Source organism: Neurospora tetraspora (assembly GCF_033439725.1).
Source record: "Neurospora tetraspora strain CBS 560.94 chromosome Unknown B0H65scaffold_2, whole genome shotgun sequence".
NCBI classification, from domain to species: Eukaryota; Fungi; Ascomycota; class Sordariomycetes; order Sordariales; family Sordariaceae; genus Neurospora; species Neurospora tetraspora.
The window spans coordinates 4,257,154-4,278,123 of NW_026944384.1; the positions used below are offsets into that span (position 1 = coordinate 4,257,154).

General features: G+C 53.4%; 9 protein-coding genes and 1 non-coding gene across 10 annotated transcripts; 4 read left to right on the top strand and 6 right to left on the bottom strand.

The window, feature by feature from the left end:
- Positions 1-727: 727 nt before the first annotated feature.
- Positions 728-2,491, bottom strand: B0H65DRAFT_117959 (uncharacterized protein). Its single transcript, XM_062820679.1, has 2 exons — positions 2,249-2,491; positions 728-2,186 (listed from the first exon to the last, which is right to left on the bottom strand). Exons 1-2 carry the CDS (start codon positions 2,400-2,402, stop codon positions 844-846), a joined length of 1,497 nt encoding a protein of 498 aa, XP_062684729.1. The 5' UTR covers positions 2,403-2,491; the 3' UTR covers positions 728-843.
- A 2,109-nt stretch (positions 2,492-4,600) lies between these two features.
- On the bottom strand, positions 4,601-5,925 carry B0H65DRAFT_457880 (uncharacterized protein). The gene has a single exon (XM_062826374.1). It carries the CDS (start codon positions 5,395-5,397, stop codon positions 5,080-5,082), a length of 318 nt encoding a protein of 105 aa, XP_062684730.1. The 5' UTR covers positions 5,398-5,925; the 3' UTR covers positions 4,601-5,079.
- Positions 5,810-5,896, bottom strand: B0H65DRAFT_t124. The gene has a single exon. It is a non-coding gene; the product is annotated as a tRNA-Gly (tRNA).
- A 100-nt stretch (positions 5,926-6,025) lies between the features above and the next one.
- Positions 6,026-7,548, top strand: B0H65DRAFT_117976 (uncharacterized protein). The gene has a single exon (XM_062820680.1). The coding sequence runs from the start codon at positions 6,288-6,290 to the stop codon at positions 7,275-7,277; it is 990 nt and encodes a 329-aa protein (XP_062684731.1). The 5' UTR covers positions 6,026-6,287; the 3' UTR covers positions 7,278-7,548.
- B0H65DRAFT_117981 (S-adenosyl-L-methionine-dependent methyltransferase) lies at positions 7,341-8,529 on the bottom strand. The gene is made up of 2 exons (XM_062820681.1): positions 7,840-8,529; positions 7,341-7,754 (listed from the first exon to the last, which is right to left on the bottom strand). The coding sequence occupies exons 1-2, from the start codon at positions 8,407-8,409 to the stop codon at positions 7,404-7,406; spliced, it is 921 nt and encodes a 306-aa protein (XP_062684732.1). The 5' UTR covers positions 8,410-8,529; the 3' UTR covers positions 7,341-7,403.
- A 570-nt stretch (positions 8,530-9,099) lies between these two features.
- On the top strand, positions 9,100-10,040 carry B0H65DRAFT_421659 (uncharacterized protein; the record flags this gene model as incomplete). Its single annotated transcript, XM_062824356.1, has 2 exons — positions 9,100-9,129; positions 9,243-10,040. The coding sequence occupies 2 exons, from the start codon at positions 9,100-9,102 to the stop codon at positions 10,038-10,040; spliced, it is 828 nt and encodes a 275-aa protein (XP_062684733.1).
- A 1,183-nt stretch (positions 10,041-11,223) lies between these two features.
- On the bottom strand, positions 11,224-11,448 carry B0H65DRAFT_419691 (uncharacterized protein; the record flags this gene model as incomplete). The annotated part of the gene is made up of 1 exon (XM_062824229.1): positions 11,224-11,448. The coding sequence occupies one exon, from the start codon at positions 11,446-11,448 to the stop codon at positions 11,224-11,226; it is 225 nt and encodes a 74-aa protein (XP_062684734.1).
- A 3,128-nt stretch (positions 11,449-14,576) lies between these two features.
- On the top strand, positions 14,577-16,202 carry B0H65DRAFT_118018 (uncharacterized protein). Its single transcript, XM_062820682.1, has 2 exons — positions 14,577-15,000; positions 15,076-16,202. Exons 1-2 carry the CDS (start codon positions 14,773-14,775, stop codon positions 15,832-15,834), a joined length of 987 nt encoding a protein of 328 aa, XP_062684735.1. The 5' UTR covers positions 14,577-14,772; the 3' UTR covers positions 15,835-16,202.
- Positions 16,203-16,906: 704 nt separating this feature from the next.
- Positions 16,907-18,621, top strand: B0H65DRAFT_421437 (indoleamine 2,3-dioxygenase gamma type; the record flags this gene model as incomplete). Its single annotated transcript, XM_062824340.1, has 2 exons — positions 16,907-17,376; positions 17,550-18,621. 2 exons carry the CDS (start codon positions 16,907-16,909, stop codon positions 18,619-18,621), a joined length of 1,542 nt encoding a protein of 513 aa, XP_062684736.1.
- A 147-nt stretch (positions 18,622-18,768) lies between these two features.
- Positions 18,769-20,499, bottom strand: B0H65DRAFT_118034 (uncharacterized protein). Its single transcript, XM_062820683.1, has 2 exons — positions 19,656-20,499; positions 18,769-19,542 (listed from the first exon to the last, which is right to left on the bottom strand). The coding sequence occupies exons 1-2, from the start codon at positions 20,338-20,340 to the stop codon at positions 18,917-18,919; spliced, it is 1,311 nt and encodes a 436-aa protein (XP_062684737.1). The 5' UTR covers positions 20,341-20,499; the 3' UTR covers positions 18,769-18,916.
- Positions 20,500-20,970: the final 471 nt, after the last annotated feature.

A 20,970-nucleotide genomic window follows, 5' to 3' on the forward strand; every position in this document is an offset into this window, starting at 1 on the left:
CATGCTTCTACCGGTTGAGATAAATCGGAGTGTTGTTGGTCCAGTGCAGCGTTGTTGTTGCGAATGGAATGGAATGCGTTGCGCCGAGCAACACCACAACACCACGACCTGAGACCACACAGCAACATTCCAGCCTTCGCCATCACCATGACAACGCAAGCACTGAGGTATGTTGTATTGAGATGACCATCGCAAAAAAACAAAACATAAATAATAGATTTGATGTGTGGTAAGACGGCGGTGGTGATGTTCACATGGCTGCCAGGGTGGAAGTTCCCGGATCATTTCAAGCTCACCAGACCCAGAAAATGTAGTAGTTGGGCACACATATGAATGGATCAAATGGTTTTACATCCTTTGGTTGACCACCTTGCTTATTTCCTCATGTTATTCTATTGTTCGCTCAGGAGAGAAACCGGCCTATTAAGTATATAGATGTATCACCGTAGAACGCCTGCCCATGCTGATGGAAAAGTTAAGGACCATATACGTGATAACAAGGAGGTATTCAATACCTACCCTTCACCACAACAAAGATGCAAAAGTACAGGGAAAAGGCTTTGCAATATCAACTCTCTTTCTACTTTCTGAGTATCTCCCTAAATTCGCTGGCCTTCCCATACCACTTCCTCCTCGCCTGGATAAATCGGATAATGACCTGTTGAGATGCAAAGTCCAATCCACCAAAAAAGATCCATCAGGGATATAACAAAGCATAAACAAGAACAAATGGCCACGAAGATTTCTCTTCACTAATGTGGCCCAGAGCCAATGTCACCAGGAAGGGAACAAGGCCTGTAGAAGTGAAGTGAGGATACCGGAAACAGTCATATAGCATATGGCTTAAGCCCGGTGGTTCGCAGCATGGCGGACCTTGTGGCGGTTCATGTACTGAGAGTACTGGCGGGCCTGAACGGTCTGGACGGCCGTAACAGTAGTGGTCGTGACGGTCACGTACTCGAGAGCCTCCTTGATGATAACCATGCTGACAACATTGCCGTTGGTAATGTACTCGGTCCTGATGGCGGTAAATTCACCATCCTGGTCGATGACGGTAGGCGCCTCAGTAATAACAGACGAAGCCTCGGTGGTGATGCTGGGGACGACCGGGGAGTTGACATCGGCGACCTTAGCAGCCTTGAAGATACCTCCGGGCATGTAGTTGCCGTTGGTGACAGTGGCACCCTGGGAGTAAGTAGCAGTTGGGACTTCGACAGTAGTGCTGTGCGATCCAGCGTTGGCCGCATTGGCGGGCTCGGGTCCGTAAGCAATCTTGACGCCGCCGGGAAGGGAGTCGCCAATCAGTCCGGTAGTCTTCTCATTGAGAGAAGTCTTGAACATCTTGACGAGCTCGGCGTTGTTGTTGAAGGTGCACTGTCCCTGCTGATCCTCGGTCTGGATATTGAAGATGGGGCAGTCCTGAATCCTGCCGCTGTCGTTGGTGCAGGTCTCAACGGCTTGCTGGAGGAAGTCCTCGTCCCAGCCGTTCATGAAGTCGGCATGGTAACCGAAACCCTGAATATCACCGTTGGCCCAGACGAACTGGCCAGGTTGTCCGATAAAGTTGTTGGTAGCCCAGATGGTCTCGTACATGAGACTAGGGACCTTGGTCTCGAAACCCTTGGGGCAGTTGCCGCTCATGACAAGATCGGGGTATGCCAGGTGGGACCTGTGGTTATCAGAGTCGAGATCCTTGCCGTTCCAGCAAGAAGGGAACATCATTTCGGCGCGAATACCGTCGGCGCAGTTGGCATCGAGATAGTCCTTGTCAGGCATGTAGTGACGGTACAATGTGCCCTCGGGTTGTTTTCCGTAGTTGAGGCAGTTGAATCCGATGGCACGCTGAGTCAGATCGGTCTGCGAAGTCTGTCCAAGGCTGGCCCAGTCGGACTTCTGGGGGTCGGCATCCTGGACGTTGCCGACCGTATAGTTACGGCGATTAGTGTCTCCGGCAATCATGCGGAATCCGGGAGGGAACGCCTTGATGCCACTGGAGGGGTTGGCATCATCCGTGTAAAGGAGGTAGTAAGCCAGCATACCACCAACCTGCTGAACGAGCTCATAGGAGCCGTTGGCATGCTGGAAGTAGAGAGAAGGAGTCCAGTACGCAGACTTATCCTGGGTAACAGCGCAAGAAGTGCAGTCACCGTTCATCAGGTCGTCGAACTCGGCCTTGTCGCTAAAACCTGTTGATGTTGTTTTAGCAAATTTATCATTTCCCAGCGCGCCTGCGGACACATGGACATACCAGAAGAACCGTGAACCGAGTGGGCATGGGACCCAACTTCACCGTAGTTGACCAGAGGGTCGAGGCGAGCGACACCCAATCTGCCGCGGCACTCCATGCGCCAGAAAGCCTCCGCACCGCCTGCAGCGGCGAGGATAGCTACAGAAACCTTCATTTTGAGATTAGGTTTTGTATCCAAAAACAATAATCGCTTGTCGGATTTGCTGGTTGAGCGGGGTCGAGGTATCGATATGGGCGAGTCGGTGAGTTGCGGTAAAAGTTGCTTCTTGAAATCCACCAGATATGACCAGCACGACGAGTCAGAGTCGGTTATCGAGATTGTTTGCCTTTTGTCGAAAAAGGATAGATGGGGATGTTGGCGAGTGATGAAAAGAGCGTGACTGTAGTACAGAGAGCGAGCGAGTGGTGGTAGTGAGTGAAATGTCGACGAGTCGGACAAGAATTAGTTCAGACCACCAGAGATCGATGGAATGAGGACGGGAAAAGGGAGTGACGATGGACCACGGGGAAGGGAGGGGAGGAGGGAGCACTAATGAGGAAGGCGAGACACCCAGCGAAAGATATTCATTTTCCACTCTGCAGCGGCCCGGGCAGGAACCCTCAGATTCTCCATTTGCGGGTGGGGAGGCGCCCGGGGCTCGGGGGGCCTGCCTGAGGATCCGCAGATTACACCTACGGTACCTGCGGCGTACCCGACTGGAAGGAAAGGAACAGTGGAAGGTCGCGCTCAGAACCCTAACCAGACCCTCCTCAGAGCATGGGTCTGCCATGCCCACTGGGTTGCTGCAGGTACGTATCGTAATTGCACCGTTCCAGGGTCGTAAACCTGGGTGTATCGGCTCGTCTGAGTGGTATTTGCAGGTGGGTGGCCCCCTTCGAGCCTGCCATTGCTCTGGCTGCATTGCACTCTTTCCCGAACAAGGCGATCAGCCACCTCTTCAAGAGCGCCCATTGGCCCGCGCATTCCCAAACCCATGTCTCCCAAGTCCTGGGGAGTCGCCACTACATCCCTGATATAATGGCGGCCCTGGGAAAATAAAAGGGCCATATGAGGAGCCGACACACGCGGCCCAGGACTATAGGGACCTCCTGTTTGGAGCCCATGGTGGAGTGTGAGAATTTGCTCCCAATTTCGAAAGCAAATCACTCTCGCTATCGTCTTGGGCAGAAAAGCGGGAAAAGCGGTCATGGTGCTCAGACACGTGCCAGGGGCAGCGACGGGAGCCCAGGGGCAGGCCAAGAAACTCTACTTGAGATGACTCCAGGTCGGCTGCGCTAGCAATCAAGACGCCGGATCCGAGGTGTCCATTCACGAGGGAATCGTGGGAGATTTCAGACCGCCGAGGGATTGCTGCTGCAGGTCCCTTGACTGACCAGTGTTTCCTCTTGGGGTTCCTCGAACAAGCTGAAGCCGTCTTGGGGCCGTTGTGCGATCGCCTCGGATGGGGTCCTGCGATTTCCCAAAGCCTCCACCGCCAACTCCGCAGCATAATAATCGTTTCTCCACGGTCTGTCGATGTGCAACCTTGATGGGCATCCGCTAACGATAGACCGAAATGCGCTTGCGTGGCCGTGCTGGTGTGCCCCTGAATCAATCACAGTCGCGACAGCCGCTTCGTCTTGTCCACTTCAGTTACGAGAGCGAGAGCACCGCGCCGAGGTAACACCAAATATCTTTACATAGTGCCGTGCTGACCAGCTCTTGATGTCGTGTAGCACATTGCGCATCTGACCTTACATGATGTAGGTACGCCGCTGCACTGCGCTTTGTTTAACCTGTAACTGTCCCATTCCCGCCCAACCTGCCACCCGGGCCGCCAATGCACCCCTCCCGACACCAAAAATTCACCCAGGGATTTTCCCACTTCTGAGGCGCATATCCCATTCTTACAACCGCGCATGGATGTACGGCACGCTTGATGCCGGATGGAGTGCCGTGATTGCGATCGATAAGGGGAAACTTTGATGTGCAATTGACCGACCGTTGCCCGGTGAGCGAGAAGGCGGTCACAGGAATTGATCAACAGTTGGGATGAAAGAAAAGAAGGAAGGAAAAATAAGGACAGAGCGGGGTACTGCCCGGAGCGTGATAGTTCCAGTCGCACCAGCAAGCGCTCCAGGTACACTATAGAAAGGGGTCGGTTCGAGGTTGATTGAAAAAGAGAGCGAAGAATGTTGTCGTTCGCAACTCCAATTGATCTGATTTGCAGAAGCCCATCACCCGCCTAGAGTAGGCTCCAAACGCTGAAACACGCTTGAAATGGACGAATGACGTGAGCTGCTTGCCAGCGGGTGGAGCCCTCCTGAGCATGTCTCACTGGCCAATCCCTGCTTTTGTTCGACAACCCATTCCGCACCCCTCGTCTGTTCCTGCCCCACGTTTTCCGAGAGTTCCCCCGTCCTTCTTCAGCCCATCAATTTCTTTTCCACTGCAGCATCATCATGCAATGCAGTGGGAATGCAGTGCGCGCCTCTTCGTTGTAACTTTCCTATAGATGCAGCATGTGAGTACGAATACGTCGGCCTCGTTTCATCCTCCAAGTTGGCCCAGGTGCACCACCGCATGCATGTGGGCAAGATTTTGGGCAAGTACTTGTTGTTGGAAGGAGATGTAATTCTTTTTGTTCGTTGCCTGAAACGCACTCTTGGATAACTCTAGCAAATGAGTTCAGCCTTCATCTCCCACACTGGCCCAGCTGCCATACTTATATGGGCAGTTTGCCCGCAGGCACCGAGGGATTTATAGTCCTGATACGTTTGCTACTCCGCCAAGAGCCAGCGATGTTCGCACTTCGCAATTTCAAAGACACATGATCACCTCCTTATTTCCCTCACAAAGACAGCGAAGCCCATAGGTATATACCTACAACAATATCAAGATGATCAACCTCGTTGTATCCACCAACCCGTAATTCGGCCAAGGCAATTATCGAAAACCCACATGAGCGGTAACGTGTATAGTGTATGCGCTGTACCTTACATGTCCGCCCGTCGTACCACAGGACAGCAAAGAAACGGTTACATACAGTACATGATACGGGTACAGCAGCAACAAGGCGGTAAAGGAGAGACAACATGGCAGACGACAGACATCTCAACGTCTTGGGTGAGAGGAAACGGGCAAGACGGGAAAGGCGTCTTGCGTGCATGACTCCAATGAAGGCCGTTGACAAATCGGAACCTGAGGACTGTTCTACTTACACGTAGGAGTCATTGCACGTGTGCCAATCTTATCTGTCTGGGAGTTGAATTAAACAACATGGAGGGACCTTGCAATTGGATGGAAGCTTTGATGACGACCCAGAGTATAGGCGATGAAATGTGTAAGCACCTCAACTTGACAAGTGACGACAAATGTCTTTCCTGCCAGTTACTCGTTGATTGAGAGTGCGCCATAGTAATGAAACTGGCCATTATGTAGCTCTGGCTGGATGAAGCCCATTTGGTCATCTTGTGATATGCGCAAAGAAAGAAGTTAAAGAAAAAAAAGGAAATCCTCCTTATACATCTCCGGAGCTTCCACCAAGGCTGAATGTGGACCGAGAAAAAGGCAAAAGGATGTGCGCCGTCCGAGATTCGAACTCGGGTCACTCGCTAATTAGAAGATTTCTTGGGAAGCGAGTATGCTAACCACTATACCAACGGCGCAGTGGTTTTTGTTGAAAACGATGCAGCTAATATTGGTTTATGAGGCTGGTCGTACTTGCATCGAACATTCTCGCAATCTGTACAGATCGGTCGGTGCCCGAGTTACCCCACCCCCGCGCTACCCCTTTTGGTACGGTACACAGGGTTAGGGTTACAGCGGTACCTTGAGCTGCCATACCCCGCCACTGGCCCACTCGCGTACGAATTCCATGTTGGGAGTTTCTCGAGTTCGCTTGCCCGTCCTCCCTTCACTCTTTTCAACCACAACGACGCATTCAGACCTACGGCTACCTGCACGGGACATTCGCGCCTCACCCTTCGTCATATTAGAACTCGCTTGAATTTACCATTCTCTTTCGAGGTTTAACAGGTTCTACAAGAGCGAGCAAACATGGAGTCCGAAACCCTCGAGCAACTGCAAGCTCGGCATCGCAAGGAGCAGAGAGACCTTGTGTCACGCATCACAAACAAGAAGAAGAACGCGACCAAGAAGACACGCAAGGGCGTCAACGATGAATGTGCCCAACTGGAAAGCGAACTGAAAGCGAGACAGGAGGAGGAGCTCAGGAAGTTGCAAGGAGGCGACGACGGCCACAACAACGACGAGCAGGCCCAAGAGCCCGAGGAAGAGCAAAACGCCGAAGAACCAACGACAGTCAACGATGTGACCGAGCAGCTACAGAAGACCACAGTCTCTGATCAGTCGAGTAAAACAAGTTCCCCTCCTCCGGTGGAACAGTCCTCCAGCGGCGGAGGAAAGAAACGAAACCGCCAGAAGGAGCGTCTCGCCCGGCGGCAAGCCGAAATAGAAGCTGCTGCAGCGGCAGCCGAGAAAGAGGCCTCGAGTATGGTGGACCATCGCGGTATCGAGAAGGCATACATGTCGCGCGAATTCAAGGCGCATTTTTTGGAAGAGAAGGATATCGAGCCCGATGGGCACTGTCTGTTTTCCGCAGTGGCAGACCAACTGGTCGTCCACGGGCTCCCAGTAGATGGCCCGTTGTCCAAGAGCAAGGGGACGCAAACACAAGAGAAGCTGCCGCCATATAGGATGGTGCGTCATACGGCGGTTGACTACATGGAGAAACACGCGGACGATTTTGCGCCTTTTCTCGAGGAGCCCTTCGAGACCTACGTGGCCAAGATACGGGATACAGCAGAGTGGGGTGGACAACTGGAGCTGACGGCGCTGGCAAACGTGTATAACGTCGAGATCAGGGTGGTGCAGGACGGTAGGACCGAGGTGATACAGCCCAACGCTGTCGCAAATGGGGAGAGCAATGGGGACAAGGAGGAGCTGAAGGTCCTGTGGTTGGCGTACTATCGCCATGGATATGGGCTCGGTGAACATTACAACTCGCTGCGCAAAGCAAGCGCGTGAGACGGTGATTTGCCAAAAGGCGAGTTATCAAGCAAACGATCAGAGTGTCACCCTCCCCTCCCTGTTGCTAAGTTGCTCTCTCCCACACAAAGTAACTGGTACCGAAAAGGTTTCCCCTGACCATCCTTACTGGTGGCTCCAGACCGAGACACGGTCAATCACGTTTCCTTGGTCGTCGCACCCAGCCTTGTGTGTGTATGCGGGCTGTATACGTGCCAGCCGTTTGAGAGCGCCCGGTGTTGTATCCGCGCTTCCGTCCATAACCTGTCCCTTGTCGTTGTATGGCAATTCCTGGCCCGGATGCCCAAGATGGGCAAGATACAGGTCGCCCGAAACACCCCAAGGTGGGCCGCTGGTTGAGGGGTCCTTGTCAAGTGGCCACTCGAGGCAGACAAGTCTTCCGCCGTCGGGGTTGAGAAGATCGGACATTCTCTTGGCATATTGTGGGCGTGCTTCAGGCGGAAGGGCGCAAAAGAACTGGCAATGAGTCTGAGTTAGTGTTTCTCGACCAAATCACCTCAAAATCAGGCGAGGACACCTTTCAGGAAGACGGAACACTTACCGTATAGTCGAAAATAAGATCAAACCCATTCTTCACCTGTCCATATCCCGAGTCATTCACCCAGTCGTCCTCGAAAAAGTCTCCCGTCACCCACATCACCCTACCCTTCGTCGTGACACCCAGCTCCCTTCTCGGCGCATACAACTCCTTCCACTTGCCCTCTGCATCCTCTTCCGCGACCCTCTTCTCATTCTTCTTGGCCTCCTCCAAGCTCGTCGGGGACGAGTCAAGTCCGAAGACGTCATACCCGTGTGCAGACAAAAGCAGCACGTCGTGACCTCTCCCACAGCCGGGGACTAAGGCTTTGGGTCTTGGCTTGTCCCAATCATCAGCACTGCTTGGGGCATTGGGGAAGACCTCGCGGTGGAGGGAGAGGACTTCGTCGAGGGCTTGACTGGACCCGCCGCGATCCCAGGGGGTGAAGGATTCTTTCCATAGTGTGTCCCAGTTTTTCGGGTGGGTAGAGTAGTTTGAGTCCTTGAAGAGCGAGCGGAGGCGCTGGGATTGGCCTTGGATGGCGTGGTCGTTGGCGCTGGAGGCGTTGATGGGGGGTTCGGGGTCACTTGCCATGGTGTGCTAACTGGCGAGCCTAAGAATTCCAGGAGTATAGATCAAAATTCGCAGCTTGTGGGAAGATGGGTTACCCCAGGATACCTGCGATGTCTCCTCTCGTGATTCACTGTGTTCACGGTAAATGACAGAGGTGGGCAGAGTTGTTTATCGGTGAACGCAGAACAGCTGACCGTACCTACTTTCATGCCTCCACACATTGCGTAATCAATCAAGTATCATCATCCTAGCAGTCACATAATGCATGTGCATCATCGCTTTGTCTTCACCCTAAGCTGTCATGATGAGGTAGGGTTGCGTGAAGTTGGTTGCTCGGTCAGGGTTACTCACCTTGACCTCCTTCGGGCTCACCGGACACTCACCGTGCTCACCGTTCACCGCAAGCCCCTGGACAACGTAGCTGGGATCTTCCCCCGCGAAACTTTATCAGTGACAGCTATCGATAAGGAAGAGCCCTTGATTGGCCAACCATGGCAACGCCAACGAGCCTCGGCTTGTTGTTGTCTTCGGTCGACGGTTTCCCGTCTTAGTGAACAGCACCGGATATCGTTTGGCTGGTACGAGAAGATGGTTTTAGGGAATCTGTTATTATCCTCCGATCATCCCGGATGAGATATGAGCTTTGAATTGTTTGCACTGAACCCACCAATTCTGACAGCGAAATCACAAGTCGGCAAAGGAGCAATCATCATGGATGTCAACACTCTCTTCGGCATCAAGGTACGTCTAAGTCTACGTCATGCCATGCCATGCATCGCAAATCATACCGTCAACAATGCGCATCCCCTCCCCAACAACGAACCCCAAACCGCTGACCAAAAACCCATACCTAGGGCAAAGTAGTCCTCATCACCGGCGGCGCCAAAGGCATCGGCCGCATGATCTCCGAAGGCTTCGTCCGCAACGGCGCCAAAGTGTACATCTCCTCGCGCGACGCCTCCGCCTGCGATCTCGCCGCCTCGGAGCTCAACGCCCTCGCATCCAAAACCTCATCAGGCGGTTCCGCCGTCGCGCTTCCCGCCGACCTCTCCTCCGCCGAGGAATGCACCCGTCTCGCCCAAGAGCTCTCGAAGCGCGAGCAAAAGCTGCACGTGCTGATCAACAACTCGGGTGCCACCTGGGGCGCCGCCTACGACGAGTACCCGGATAACGCGTGGACGAAGCTACTCACGCTTAACCTGCACCGGGTGTTCACCCTCACACAAGCCCTTACCCCCCTGTTGGAGAAAGCGGCCAAGAAGACTTCAGAAAGTGAAGGAGTGGTGATCGACCCTGCCCGTGTCATCCACATCGGCAGCATCGACGGGATCCGGGTGCCCCTTTTGCCGACGTACGCCTACAGCGCCAGCAAGGCCGGACTGCATCATTTGAGCAGACACATGGCGGTGGAGCTGGGACCGAGGGGGATTACGAGCAATACGCTGGCGTGTGGGCCGTTCCCGAGTAAGATGATGGCGGCGACGCTGAGGGATTTCGGGGAGGATATCAAGGCTGCGAATCCCCTGGGGAGGATTGGTACCCCGGAGGACGCGGCGGGCGCGTGTCTGTTTTTGGCGAGTAGGGCGGGGGCGTTTGTGAATGGGGCTACGGTGACGCTGGATGGAGGGGTGGCGCTGATGTCCAAGATTTGATGTTAAGGTGGTGGTGACTGGACTGGGGTTCGGGGATGATGCTAATAACAACGATTATTATTACATTGTGCGTGGGTTTTCAGTTTTGGGTATTGGGATGGATGATGCTAATAATAACGATTATTATTACGTGTGCGTGGGTTTTCACAGTTTTGGGTATTGCGGTGATTTTGATCCAGTGATTCTCGCTTGGTATTATTACCTAACCACACATATCCCAGTAGACGGATTATCTTGACTGATCTCTATCCATGTATACATTTTATCTGGTTGTGTTTGGTAGAAAGAGAGCAGAGAAAGAGTGGAAAGTGCAAATGGGATATATCCAGCCGACGATGCTTATAGTAACAGACAAAACTCCTCTCACTTCCCTGCGAGATGGCCACTCCGTGGTGAAAATCAACATCCGCCCGCCCGGATCTGCGCCGTCCGTCTCTTGTGTGTAGGTATATTTGTGTGCTTGTATGCTTCCCCATGTTTCCCCCCGTACCCGTGTCCGCTGTACTCCGTGATGCCCTTATGTTCGAAATATCAAAAAGCCAAAGTGAAACGCCCCATTAACGCCCAGACGATATTAATGATGAGGAAAGGAAATGTGTGTGAAGGACCGCCTGCGAGGGTTGCCCCTTCTTCTTGTGCTTCTTGTTGCGTGGATGAGAGAGGAGTGGTGGCAAATCAAAGTTTCCCAGCGCGAGCTGCTACCTCGAAAGGTCATTGTTCGGTTTCTCGTGCTCCATGGTTCGCTTTGCCCGTAGAAGTAATGAAGCTGGTTGCTGAGAAACAAAACCTCGTTGGTGTTCTTTGTGGCGTGCCATGTGTGCTTCCAGAGTGAACCAAATGTCGCAGACAAGTCTCTTCTGGATACCCAGAGTTTTTCTCGTGGCCGGCTTGTAATGCTGCCCATTTCACGTCGTTTTGCGGTGAAACCTCGGGCGTGAAAAATGCCTCCGTCAATGAACAATGGATCGTTCGTTCACTTCGATCAAAGAGTCTTTTTTCCGGACCTCTTCCCCATTTGGGGGAAGGTGCTAGTAGCAGCAGCCAGCGATGTCGCAATTCTCCAAACTCAGCCCAGAGATGGTCGTTGTTGCCCAAAGTGGAGAAAACCCGAATATCTTCCATTCGCTGCCTCGTCCTTCTCAAACCACGCATTTTGTTGCAGCGTGAGTGTGGCATGACCAATTTATGAAAGGCCAATATCCTCAAAGTCACGCATCATCACGGCCATTTGGGCGCGCTTTGCGGCCTCGGCGACCAGTGTGAAGTCCTTGAGGAAGGCATCCGTCGAGTTTCCGGTCTTGGCGGGAGCAGGTTGAGGCGGTACGATCTTGGCCGCTACGGGCGACCGTTGAATGGAAGCCATGGAGGAGGTCTGCTGAGTTGTGGGGGTGGAGTTGGAGGCGTCCATTGTGATTGCTGAGAATGTGCTGTCTTGGGAGCGACTTGTGTTTTTGTGATAGACAGGCGACTCTCAAAGAAGGTGCGAGTGTTGTTGATGTGGTAGTTGGTAAGTGCTTTGGTGTGGTCGACGGGTTGGAGTTGGATAGCAGCTGAGTGAGGTGTGTGTGGTCGAAATTTTTGGTCGCGGCTGCAGTAGAAAGGGAAGAAGTGGTTTGAGATTTGGGAGGGAAGGTTGGAGAGATAGGTATATAAAAAGAATGGTGTGTGTTCGTTCTTTCGCGGAGGAAGCTCGCTGATAAGAGAATTTCTCGCTCTCCGAATTCCGTCCAGGGTAGGGTGTGGGATTTTGATGGGGATCCTCTTGAGTGGATCGACCGAGACAGCAGAAAAAAAAGGCCGGGGGCGGGTGCTTGTCTTCACGACTGAATCAACGCCAAGGATGATGTATACGACTGTTTCTTGGTTCTGGAATTCCTCAATCCATTGCTCCGGTTTTTGCTCCTACTTCTCCAATTTTCCAGGAATGGAAGGTTCCCCGCTATGAGAAGAGCGAGAAGAGGACAGTGAACAGGCTAATACGGCAACCAATATATGGTAATCTGTCTCCCTTTTGTAGTGGTGTACTGGAACGGGGACGGTGCAGGCTGCAAGATGCAAAGCGACCTCTGGTGCGTCTTCTTGTTGTTTGATGCCCGTTGATGTGGTGAACTGCAGTGCCGGCGGTGTCTTTGGGTGTGTACGTAGGATCGATGGTGGATAGATGGGTAAGAAGTGGATGACGGTGGAATATGTCACATTCGAACAAAGTCCCATCCTTTGTAGCATCAGGTGGACGTGAACAATCCCTCTCCAGCCTTCTAATCTCAAACAGTTGCTTCACTAATCAACATCTTCACCTTCATTCTTCCGCAACGCTGACTGACACCTTCCAGGTACCTCAAAATGGAAGTATGCGTAGGTACATTGCCCGAGACTCGAGAGTAGCGGATGACCGTGGTGACCGTGGTGACACTCATTGTTTCGGACACTGAGGGCGTCATAGGTGAGGAGGATCAACAATGGGGCTTCTTTCAACCAACCGTGCCAAGCCAGCAGATTGTCCTCTAAGAGGTACGGGCAAGGTACCTCTGCAGAACAGCCGGAATGTCGCATTTGAGTTGTCATTTGCCCTCATTTCCCTCGTCATGCAATGCTTTCCGCAAAGCCGAAGTCTGTACCACACAAGTACTCTGCAGCCTGGTGGAAGTGCTTGTCTGGGGATTGCAGACAAAGGGCGGGGGACGTTTGATCCACCTCCAGATGCCCCATATCATGATGTCCACCCGTCCGTCGAGGCCCGGGTGTGCTCCCGTCCCCCACACTCTTATGATTCTCATCTGCCTCTCTCATCCCTCTGGCACCAGTAGGAAATCCTTTTAACGGGTACAAACAAACGCTTTACACGTGGGTTAACTTCTGGCAACAAGTGTTTACCTTTGTCGGTTGTTCCAACTTGATTGTCCATACCTATCTTACTACGCTGGAGTCTTTGCAGAATACCGTCTTCTTGTTATGACCGAGTGGACCAATTCTTCAAGTAAGGGTTCAGTTGCAACCTGGCAATCCTCGTTCCTTATTTCACACTTTTATTTATTAATAGGTTCGGTAATCTGAAGGGACACTCACCACGCGTGATCCCTGACATATGAAATGAAGTGAAACACGCAATCACAGCGAATGGTGATGGGCATGATGCACCAGGGCGAACATAGTTCGTCCAGAAATATCTTCAGGTGTAATAGATCTCAATAGATCGACAAACCCCGAGATGGGTTGTTGATGATACACGATTCGCGCCGTTCGTTTGGTATTTCCCCATGTTTCATTGATATCCAGTCACTCGGTCAGAGCCAGTTCCCTTGAAGCAGTGGCCTGAATCTTAAAGAGCCAGATACTGTGTTCACTGGCAGTTAAGCTGGTTGTTCTTTTGTCCTGTAACACGTGTGAGCTTTCTCATATCGCGTAAACTGCATTCTTCGGTACCTGCTATACTCAGTCGGCATTGCTTCGGGAGTTGGCACACCTGAAGCTCTCTTCCGGCAGCATCACATCGCTATCTTCCGGGCACGGCCCCAGTAAGAGTTGCAACCCCGGCCCGGAGCGGAGCAAGGGTGGGAGTGTGTGGGGGCACCCTGAATCTTTGGCTCTGCAGGGCTGCATTTTGGCTTTTTCAATCTCGGCCTCTTTGTCCGCCCGCCCGCGACGACATACGCATCCGCGGCTCCAGGATCCCAAACACGGGGTTTAATTTCTTGCTTGGGTAATGGATAAACCCCCAAAAGTTGATATCCCACACTGTTTCGGTAGTTTGTGTGTTGTTGTACGTTGAGGTACCGATGGTAGCACTTGTGTAGTATCACCGAGAGAGTGACAGCTCCAAAGGGTCGAACGACAGTGGAACCACAATGCTGCCATTCCCACCCGGGCAAGCTGCATATGCGTTGATACTGATAACGCGGCAGAAGATGCCGGTATCCCTAGGGTAGTCGGCGGCCTGCCACGTTTGGCGCGGGACAACTTGCGGAAAGTTTGGCTTCAAGAGCCGTCGCTTCGAGGGCGCTAATCAGCAGCGAGAAGGACATGGCGACGAAAGAGTGGCGAGCTCGGTCGAAAGCCCAGCCGGACCAAAAGCTCGAATGACGGACGTTTTGAGGTGATTGCATTTCATTTGTTTTGGTAATTTCATCTTCGAATCGACCTCTGGGCTGTTGATCTTCTGCTGCAACGAGTCGGATATGGAAATGGCGGCAAGGCGGTTGAAAGATGAGGAGGGTTGCAATGAAAGAGAAGCACAAGTCCCGGTCGCTGCAGGTACGCGGCGGTAGTGTAGACGGGAAGAAGCACAAAAGCTTGGGCCATGTTGGCTTTTTATTGCGGACAAGTCGTAACTTCCCGACATTTGTGCGGCGTCGGTTCGGTGAACACGCCGAGGCGAGGCCGGCCCAATGACCCACCTTCTCGCCCACTGCCCGCGCGCCCGGGCCTCCACTTCTGTAGCCGAGCCGCGTTATGGAGACACGGAAAGGAAGGGACCGAAAAGGTGTACCGCGTAACTTTACGGAGCTGTAACATCGAGATCTAGGAACATCGACTTTATTACTATCCGCTTCAGGTCCGGAACTTACTGTGTCGGATACTACCAATCAAACAACTTACCCCTCCATCCGCTTGAAGTCCCCAACGCGACACCTCATACCCCGCTCGCCATCACTGTCGAAAGCCAAGAAGCGTCATCGCTTCAGTCGTCGCATCGCATTCTACCACATCGTACCAGGTCGATTCGAAAACGACCATGGCGACCACCTCCGCCGCCGCACCACCTCGGAAATGGATGCAGGTCCCTCGTCCGCTCCAGCAGCTCTTCGATACATTTCCCCTTCTCGCCTACGACGTCAACGCCCTCCCCGCTCGAGCACAGTCAGCCACTTCTGGTGACCTTCCTACACTTTACGTCTTTTCTACCGAGGAGGAAGCGCTACTGGGGGCACCAAGCTTCAACCCTAGCTGTTTGAAGTGGCAGGTACGTACTCTATATAAGATTTCTCACGAATGGTCAAGCTATGATAGTCTAACTCTGCTCTCTCACATCAAATAGACCTTTCTCAAGCTTGCCGGTGTCGAATTCCAAATCCTGCCCTCGACAAACCATGCCTCACCTACCGGCGCTCTCCCGTTCATCCTTCCGAAAAGATCGTCCCCTACCGATGCCCCATCACCAATTCCGTCTTCCAAACTCCACGATTACGCCCTCAAATACGGTACCTCCAATCCTCCAGAGGTTTCAGCCCTGAGGCTCGACGCCTACCAAGCCCTCCTCGACGGTCCTATCCGAAACGCCTGGCTACAGGCCCTCTACCGCGATCCCGAATACACAGATCTGCTAGACAGATTCTACATCACGCCAGCCTCCTCTTCTTACTGGGTGCGCGGCGCACTCAGACACCAACTGCGCCGAGCAGCAGAGGCCGAGATCCTAAAGACCGGGCCCGGTGGTGCTGCTTCTACGGCGTTATCTCTACTAGTTGATGAAGACTCCGTGTACAGAGCGGCTTTGAACGCATTGGAAGCTTTGGCGACATTACTCTCAGAAAGCGAAACTGGATGGTTCTTTGGAGCGGAGACGCCGACAATTTTTGATGCAAGTGTTTTCGCTTACACGCATCTGATGCTCAAGTATATGAGCGACGCCAAGGGCGAAGCAGGGGAAGAGCAGGGATCAGTTGTCGCGTCCAGGAGGTTAGGGAATATGGTTAGGAGTGCTGGATCGGGAGAGTTGGAGCAGCACCATCACCGGCTATTTGAGCTGCTTTGGCTCGGAGACTTAAGTGCCGAGTACTCCAACGACAAGGCTTGAGGGAACAAGCTGCTGCAATTGAGCAGGTGCAAGCTGGACATGTAAATGCATGACGAAGGCTATGACCAATATGGACTGTACAACGTTTGTAAAAAAAATACACTGGAGAAACAGAGGGCAACCTCCAAAGATAGATACCCCGATTAACCTTGATGTCAGGTTGGTTTGACGACGATAAGGGCGGGATTGGGATGGAACCGTTACGGGGGAGCATTGTTTATCACCGGTGACCGGAGTCAGTGGCCGGAACCATTCCGGCCAAGTGGAGTCGGATATCGGGAAGCTGGGGCCGGCTGGGGCCGGCTAGGGCCGGAGCAAAGTGGGGATCTGCCAATTCCCATTACTCAATTCCGGGTTCATGGCTCACCATGTGCACACCGATACGCACGCCTGGCGACACGTGCAGCATCATTGCTTGGTTTGTGCACCGGTGAGATGCAGGCCGGGCCGAAGTGTTGGTAGCTGAGTTTCACGGTTTTGTTTGCATTGATATGGAACTTGTCTGGCTAACCGATGATAAGAGTCAACGAGACGACCCGTTAGACCTCTTCAAACAAAGACACTCAACAATATTGTGCCAACACTATGTCGCACCACTCATATTTTCGAAGTCAAAACGTCTTATTAACCGCATTAACCGGATGAGATGACGCCTGCCGGATATTGTTGCGTTGTTGCTCGCGGTTACCCAAATTTCACACCATTTCTCACTTATACTCCCTTGCAGGGAAGGATGGATGGAAGGCGGGACCAAGGACAAACTAACAACCCCTAGCTATTGTCTGCTGCGACCCGTCAACTCATGACAAAGAGAAACCGGCTTCGGAACGCGCCTTCTGTGATGGACAAACCATGGGAATTGGTTGGGTTGAGCTTGAGACGAGAGGCCGGAATGGATTCCGGCCACGGTCTATATAGGCGCAGAGACACTCGGGTCTTTCCACCTCTCAACTTCTGCATCTGCATCATTCTCCACGCAGACGAAGGCCTCTTAGATAACTTGTTTCTTCTCGCTTTTTCGACTTTGGAACAACCATCACCATCATCCTCCATCATTACCGACATCGGCACAATGGGCTCCCTTGGAACGGATACCACAACCTACCACGAAGACTTCCCTATTCTCCATGACCCTCGTCCAGATGATGCCTCTCTCCCCGCCTTCATGGTCTCTACCACCCGTGGCTTTCTCCCTCGAATGGAACCCATCGTGACCTTGCCTCCCGAGTTTGACCCCCTTGAATCCATCCTCCAACGCATGCCAGTCAAGACCGCATCTGGAGAACCAGGCCTGTTTGCTCAGGGCAATGGGAAGCTCGGAGAAGTCGTCCACAGTGAGCTCCCGGACTTGACCGAGTTTGTGGACAAATATAGGCATGACCTACCCCTGATGAACGCCTTGTATCGGGACTACTCGTTCCTGGCGTCGGCATACCTGTTGGAACCGTGCCATGAGAGGTTTGTGAAGGGGGAGGAATATGGGCTGGGGAGACAGGTGTTGCCGGCGAATGTGGCGAGGCCGATTGCTAAATGTGCTGAGATGTAAGTGTTTACTATGTTCCTTTGTCGTGGATGACAGATCTCCGCCCGTCAAGTGTTGTTTCCAGAGTCTCATCTCCGCTCCGTGCCATTTCCAACCCAGTATTCACTCTTTCTTCTCTTTCCCTGGTTCACTATCGATCCTCAAATGGCTGATAACCTCTGCCCCAATAAAGATGCGAATTCAAGCCCTTCATGGAATACGCCGGCTCCTATGCCCTCTTCAACTACTATCTTGTCGACCCCTCCCTCGGCTTCTCATTCTCCGACCCTTCCAACGTCCGCCTCATCCGCGCCTTCGAGCATGGTCTGGACCCTACCTCTTCAGAAGCCGGTTTCGTTCTCGTCCACATTGACATGGTCCGTCACTCGGGTCCGCTCGTAGCCGGCGCCGTGGCCTCTCTCGATGCCTGCCGCAGATCTGCCCTCTCCTCCTCTTCGTCTACCGACAACCCCGAGAGGACCAGACTATCCGCCCGCCAATCCCTCAACGTCTCCCTGTCGCAAATGCTAGCCGCCCTGAAGCAAGTCAATGCCACAATGGAGACGATGTGGAAGCGCTCCAAGCCCAACGATTACACCTCGTTCCGCACCTTCATCTTCGGCATTAAGAGTCAGAGCATGTTCCCCAACGGCGTCGTGTACGAGGGTCTTCCGGACTCGGACGGGAGGCCGCTCTCCTTCCGTGGCGAGTCCGGAGCCAACGACTCGATTATCCCCCTCATGGACAACCTCTTGCAGATCCCCATGCCTGACACGCCTCTGACCAAGATCTTGGAGGATTTCAGGTCGTACAGGCCCAGCAACCATCGGGCGTTTTTGGAGTGGGTGAAGAGGGGGAGCGAGGAGATGGGGTTGAGGAGGTGGGCGCTTGCTCTTGATGGTACGGATGATATGGCCGAGGAAGAGAGGGACGAGGTGAGGCGCTCGCGCAGCCTTTGGATTCAAGTCCTGAATCAGGTCCGTGACTTCCGTTGGCGCCATTGGTGCTTTGCTAGGGAGTATATCCTTAAGCAGACGAGCCATCCGACGGCTACGGGAGGCAGTCCGATTGTGACGTGGCTGCCGAATCAGTTGCAGGCTGTGTTGGGAGATATGGTGGGTTTGTATGAGAGGATGGGTGGAGATGAGGCGGGAGGGTTGGGTGAGGAGTGTAAGGATATTATGGAATTGGTGAGGAGGCAGGACGAGACGTTGAAGAAGGAGGTGAGGAAGTTTTGCGAGGAGAGGGGGGTTTCGCGCGCTTAGATCCAGGTATCGGTTCGAGAAGGTGGGTAATGACTTATGACTTGGTTGGAGCATTGAATTATCTGTTCAGCAATGAATTTGGTCTTGTTAATTTGATTTCTGTTCTCCTTATTAGCAAGAAATATGCCCCATTAACCCAGTTCAAAATATCACGAAATGCGCTAAAACTCCCAAGTAATGCAACCGACATGAAAAACCGTCTACCCACATATACACGTATTAACATTAATCATCATGAACCCAGATTCGTCGTTACTTGCCACGCTTCCTCTTCAAGAACTCCCGCATGACAAGATCAAACCATCATCCCCCCAACAACAACCGCCACCCCAACAATCACTTCCACGCCCACAACCACACGAGCCGCCCCACCAACCAGCGGCGCAGCCGGCGCCTTGGTATACGTAGGCAGCTCCTTCGCCTCCGTCGCCGTCGCCAACTCCCCATCGGTGGGCGTAATCACCACCGAGCAACTGACACTCCCACAAGCGTACCCGCTCGGACAACACCCCGGAAGCGGACCGGCCTCCTTCCCGCACATATACCACCCGCTAGCGCACCTGCCCGTCGCAGTGGTGGTCGGGACGGCGGTGATGGGCACCACGATGGTGTGGCCGTTGGTGTTGATGATGGTGCTCAGCTCGATCGGAGGGCAGTTGGTGACGCTGCAGTCGCGGCCGGTTTGGCAGCAGCCGCCGCCGGCGGAGGCGAGGCAGGGGTAGAAGCCTGTTGGGCAGTAGTCGAGGGAAGTGCTTAGAGAAGGGGAGGAGGTGGTGGTGGCGGTGACTGGTGGGAGAGGTGGAGCGGTGGTGGTGGTGGAGGATGAGGATGTTGGGCGGACGGGTGGCTCGATGGCTGTTGTGTCGCTGGTGGTTTGGGGGGGTGATTGGGTGGTGGTGGGCGAGGTGCCTGCTTTGATGCCTATTACATATCACGGAGTCAGTACTTATGCTACCTATGGTTGGTGTTGTACCTCTAGACAAGGCAAAGAGGTAAGGAGGGGATGGAAAGAGAAGAAAAGGTTGTTAACTCACACCCAACACCCGCACACACAAACCCCGGCAAACAACACCCGCCCCCAATCTCCGACGCGCACCCCGTGTTCCCATCCGCACACGTCGACACCGACCCGCCGCACGTCGCCCCGGCCGGACAACACCCTACTTTCCCCAATCCGACATCCTCAATCTCCACACACGTCTCCGACGTCCTACAACAACTGTTCGGATACCCGATGCGCGCGCAGCTGGCTGTGCCCTCGGGGCAGTTCCACTGTCGCCGCTGCAGGCGGGCGAGCGCTTCGCGTGAGCGCCGGAAGAGGGACCATGCTCGCTTTTGCTCTTCCTCTTCCTCTGGCTTTTGCAAGTGGTCGTTGTGGTTGGCGAACGGTGGCCGGTAGGAGATTTGCGCGGAGGAGGAGTTGGTTTGCAGACGGTGGAAGTCTTGTTCGTCGGCTAGACGGCGGGCGGCGAGGACGGGGTTGATGTCGCCCACTTGTTGCTGCTCGACTGATATGAAGCCCATGAGGGGAAGCGGGCGGTTTGGGTCATTGGTGGGGGAGCTGTTGGAATCGGCAAAGGCGACGTAGTGAGGGTGGAATTTCTCGCTTTGGTCGGGTGGCATCTTCTTGATGGCCGTGGGTAGTTGTTGTTGTTGAGCTTGCGCGGCTTCGAGGTGGGCGGCTATGAGGAGCCATAGCGAGTGTGGGAGGAGACGCATGGTGACTTGAGTCTGTTGGGTTTCGTTTTCCTTCCTTTCCTTTTTTTCCCGCTCTCTTCCCACGTTTCCGATGTGATTGTTTTGTGTAGGTTGAAGATATTTCGAGAGAACGAAAAAAGTGTTGCGATTCAGCTCGCAACTTGAACTTTTGGGTGGCTGGGAGTACCTCGATGGATATACCCAGGATACCCTGCGAGCGGTGAGAGGTACGATCACACAACCAAGTCAAAGACGCCGGACCCGCGTTCGCGTGATGAGTGAACAGCAAAGTAGGCTGAAGAAGGTTTGAGAAGTCTTCGGTTTCAAAGTCGTCCCCTGTCACCAGATAAAAAAGAAAAGAAGACCGATGTCGTGGTGTTTCCGAGAGAGGTAGGCTAACCCGAACGTGATATATGTTGAAGATCCAAGGTTGGTTGCCGTGGACACCTCCATGTCCGAAAAACAAACTGCCTGAACGAGAGAATCAGCGCGCGCCAAGTGGACCGAATGAGTGGCGCTTTTAGGTGCTTTGAAGACAGCCATTGGGCCCAAAACACCGGGAAGTGGGACGGTAAATCAGGGGGCAATGAGTGGACGACAGCGACGGTCACGGAGATCTCCCGCGCTGTGTGGTGGAACCCTCAACACGCT

Excerpts from the sequence above, each read along its gene's own strand:
- B0H65DRAFT_117976 (XM_062820680.1), top strand. The coding sequence starts at position 6,288 with ATGGAGTCCGAAACCCTCGAGCAACTGCAAGCTCGGCATCGCAAGGAG.
- B0H65DRAFT_118034 (XM_062820683.1), bottom strand. The coding sequence starts at position 20,340 with ATGCGTCTCCTCCCACACTCGCTATGGCTCCTCATAGCCGCCCACCTC. Across the intron at positions 19,543-19,655 it reads TGTGTGTGCGGGTGTTGGGT|GCATCAAAGCAGGCACCTCG; the intron begins GTGAGTTAACAA and ends GATATGTAATAG.
- B0H65DRAFT_118018 (XM_062820682.1), top strand. The coding sequence starts at position 14,773 with ATGGCGACCACCTCCGCCGCCGCACCACCTCGGAAATGGATGCAGGTC. Across the intron at positions 15,001-15,075 it reads CTAGCTGTTTGAAGTGGCAG|ACCTTTCTCAAGCTTGCCGG; the intron begins GTACGTACTCTA and ends CACATCAAATAG.
- B0H65DRAFT_117981 (XM_062820681.1), bottom strand. The coding sequence starts at position 8,409 with ATGGCAAGTGACCCCGAACCCCCCATCAACGCCTCCAGCGCCAACGAC. Across the intron at positions 7,755-7,839 it reads ATCTTATTTTCGACTATACG|TTCTTTTGCGCCCTTCCGCC; the intron begins GTAAGTGTTCCG and ends ACTCATTGCCAG.
- B0H65DRAFT_117959 (XM_062820679.1), bottom strand. The coding sequence starts at position 2,402 with ATGAAGGTTTCTGTAGCTATCCTCGCCGCTGCAGGCGGTGCGGAGGCT. Across the intron at positions 2,187-2,248 it reads CTCGGTTCACGGTTCTTCTG|GTTTTAGCGACAAGGCCGAG; the intron begins GTATGTCCATGT and ends CAACATCAACAG.
- B0H65DRAFT_457880 (XM_062826374.1), bottom strand. The coding sequence starts at position 5,397 with ATGCACGCAAGACGCCTTTCCCGTCTTGCCCGTTTCCTCTCACCCAAG.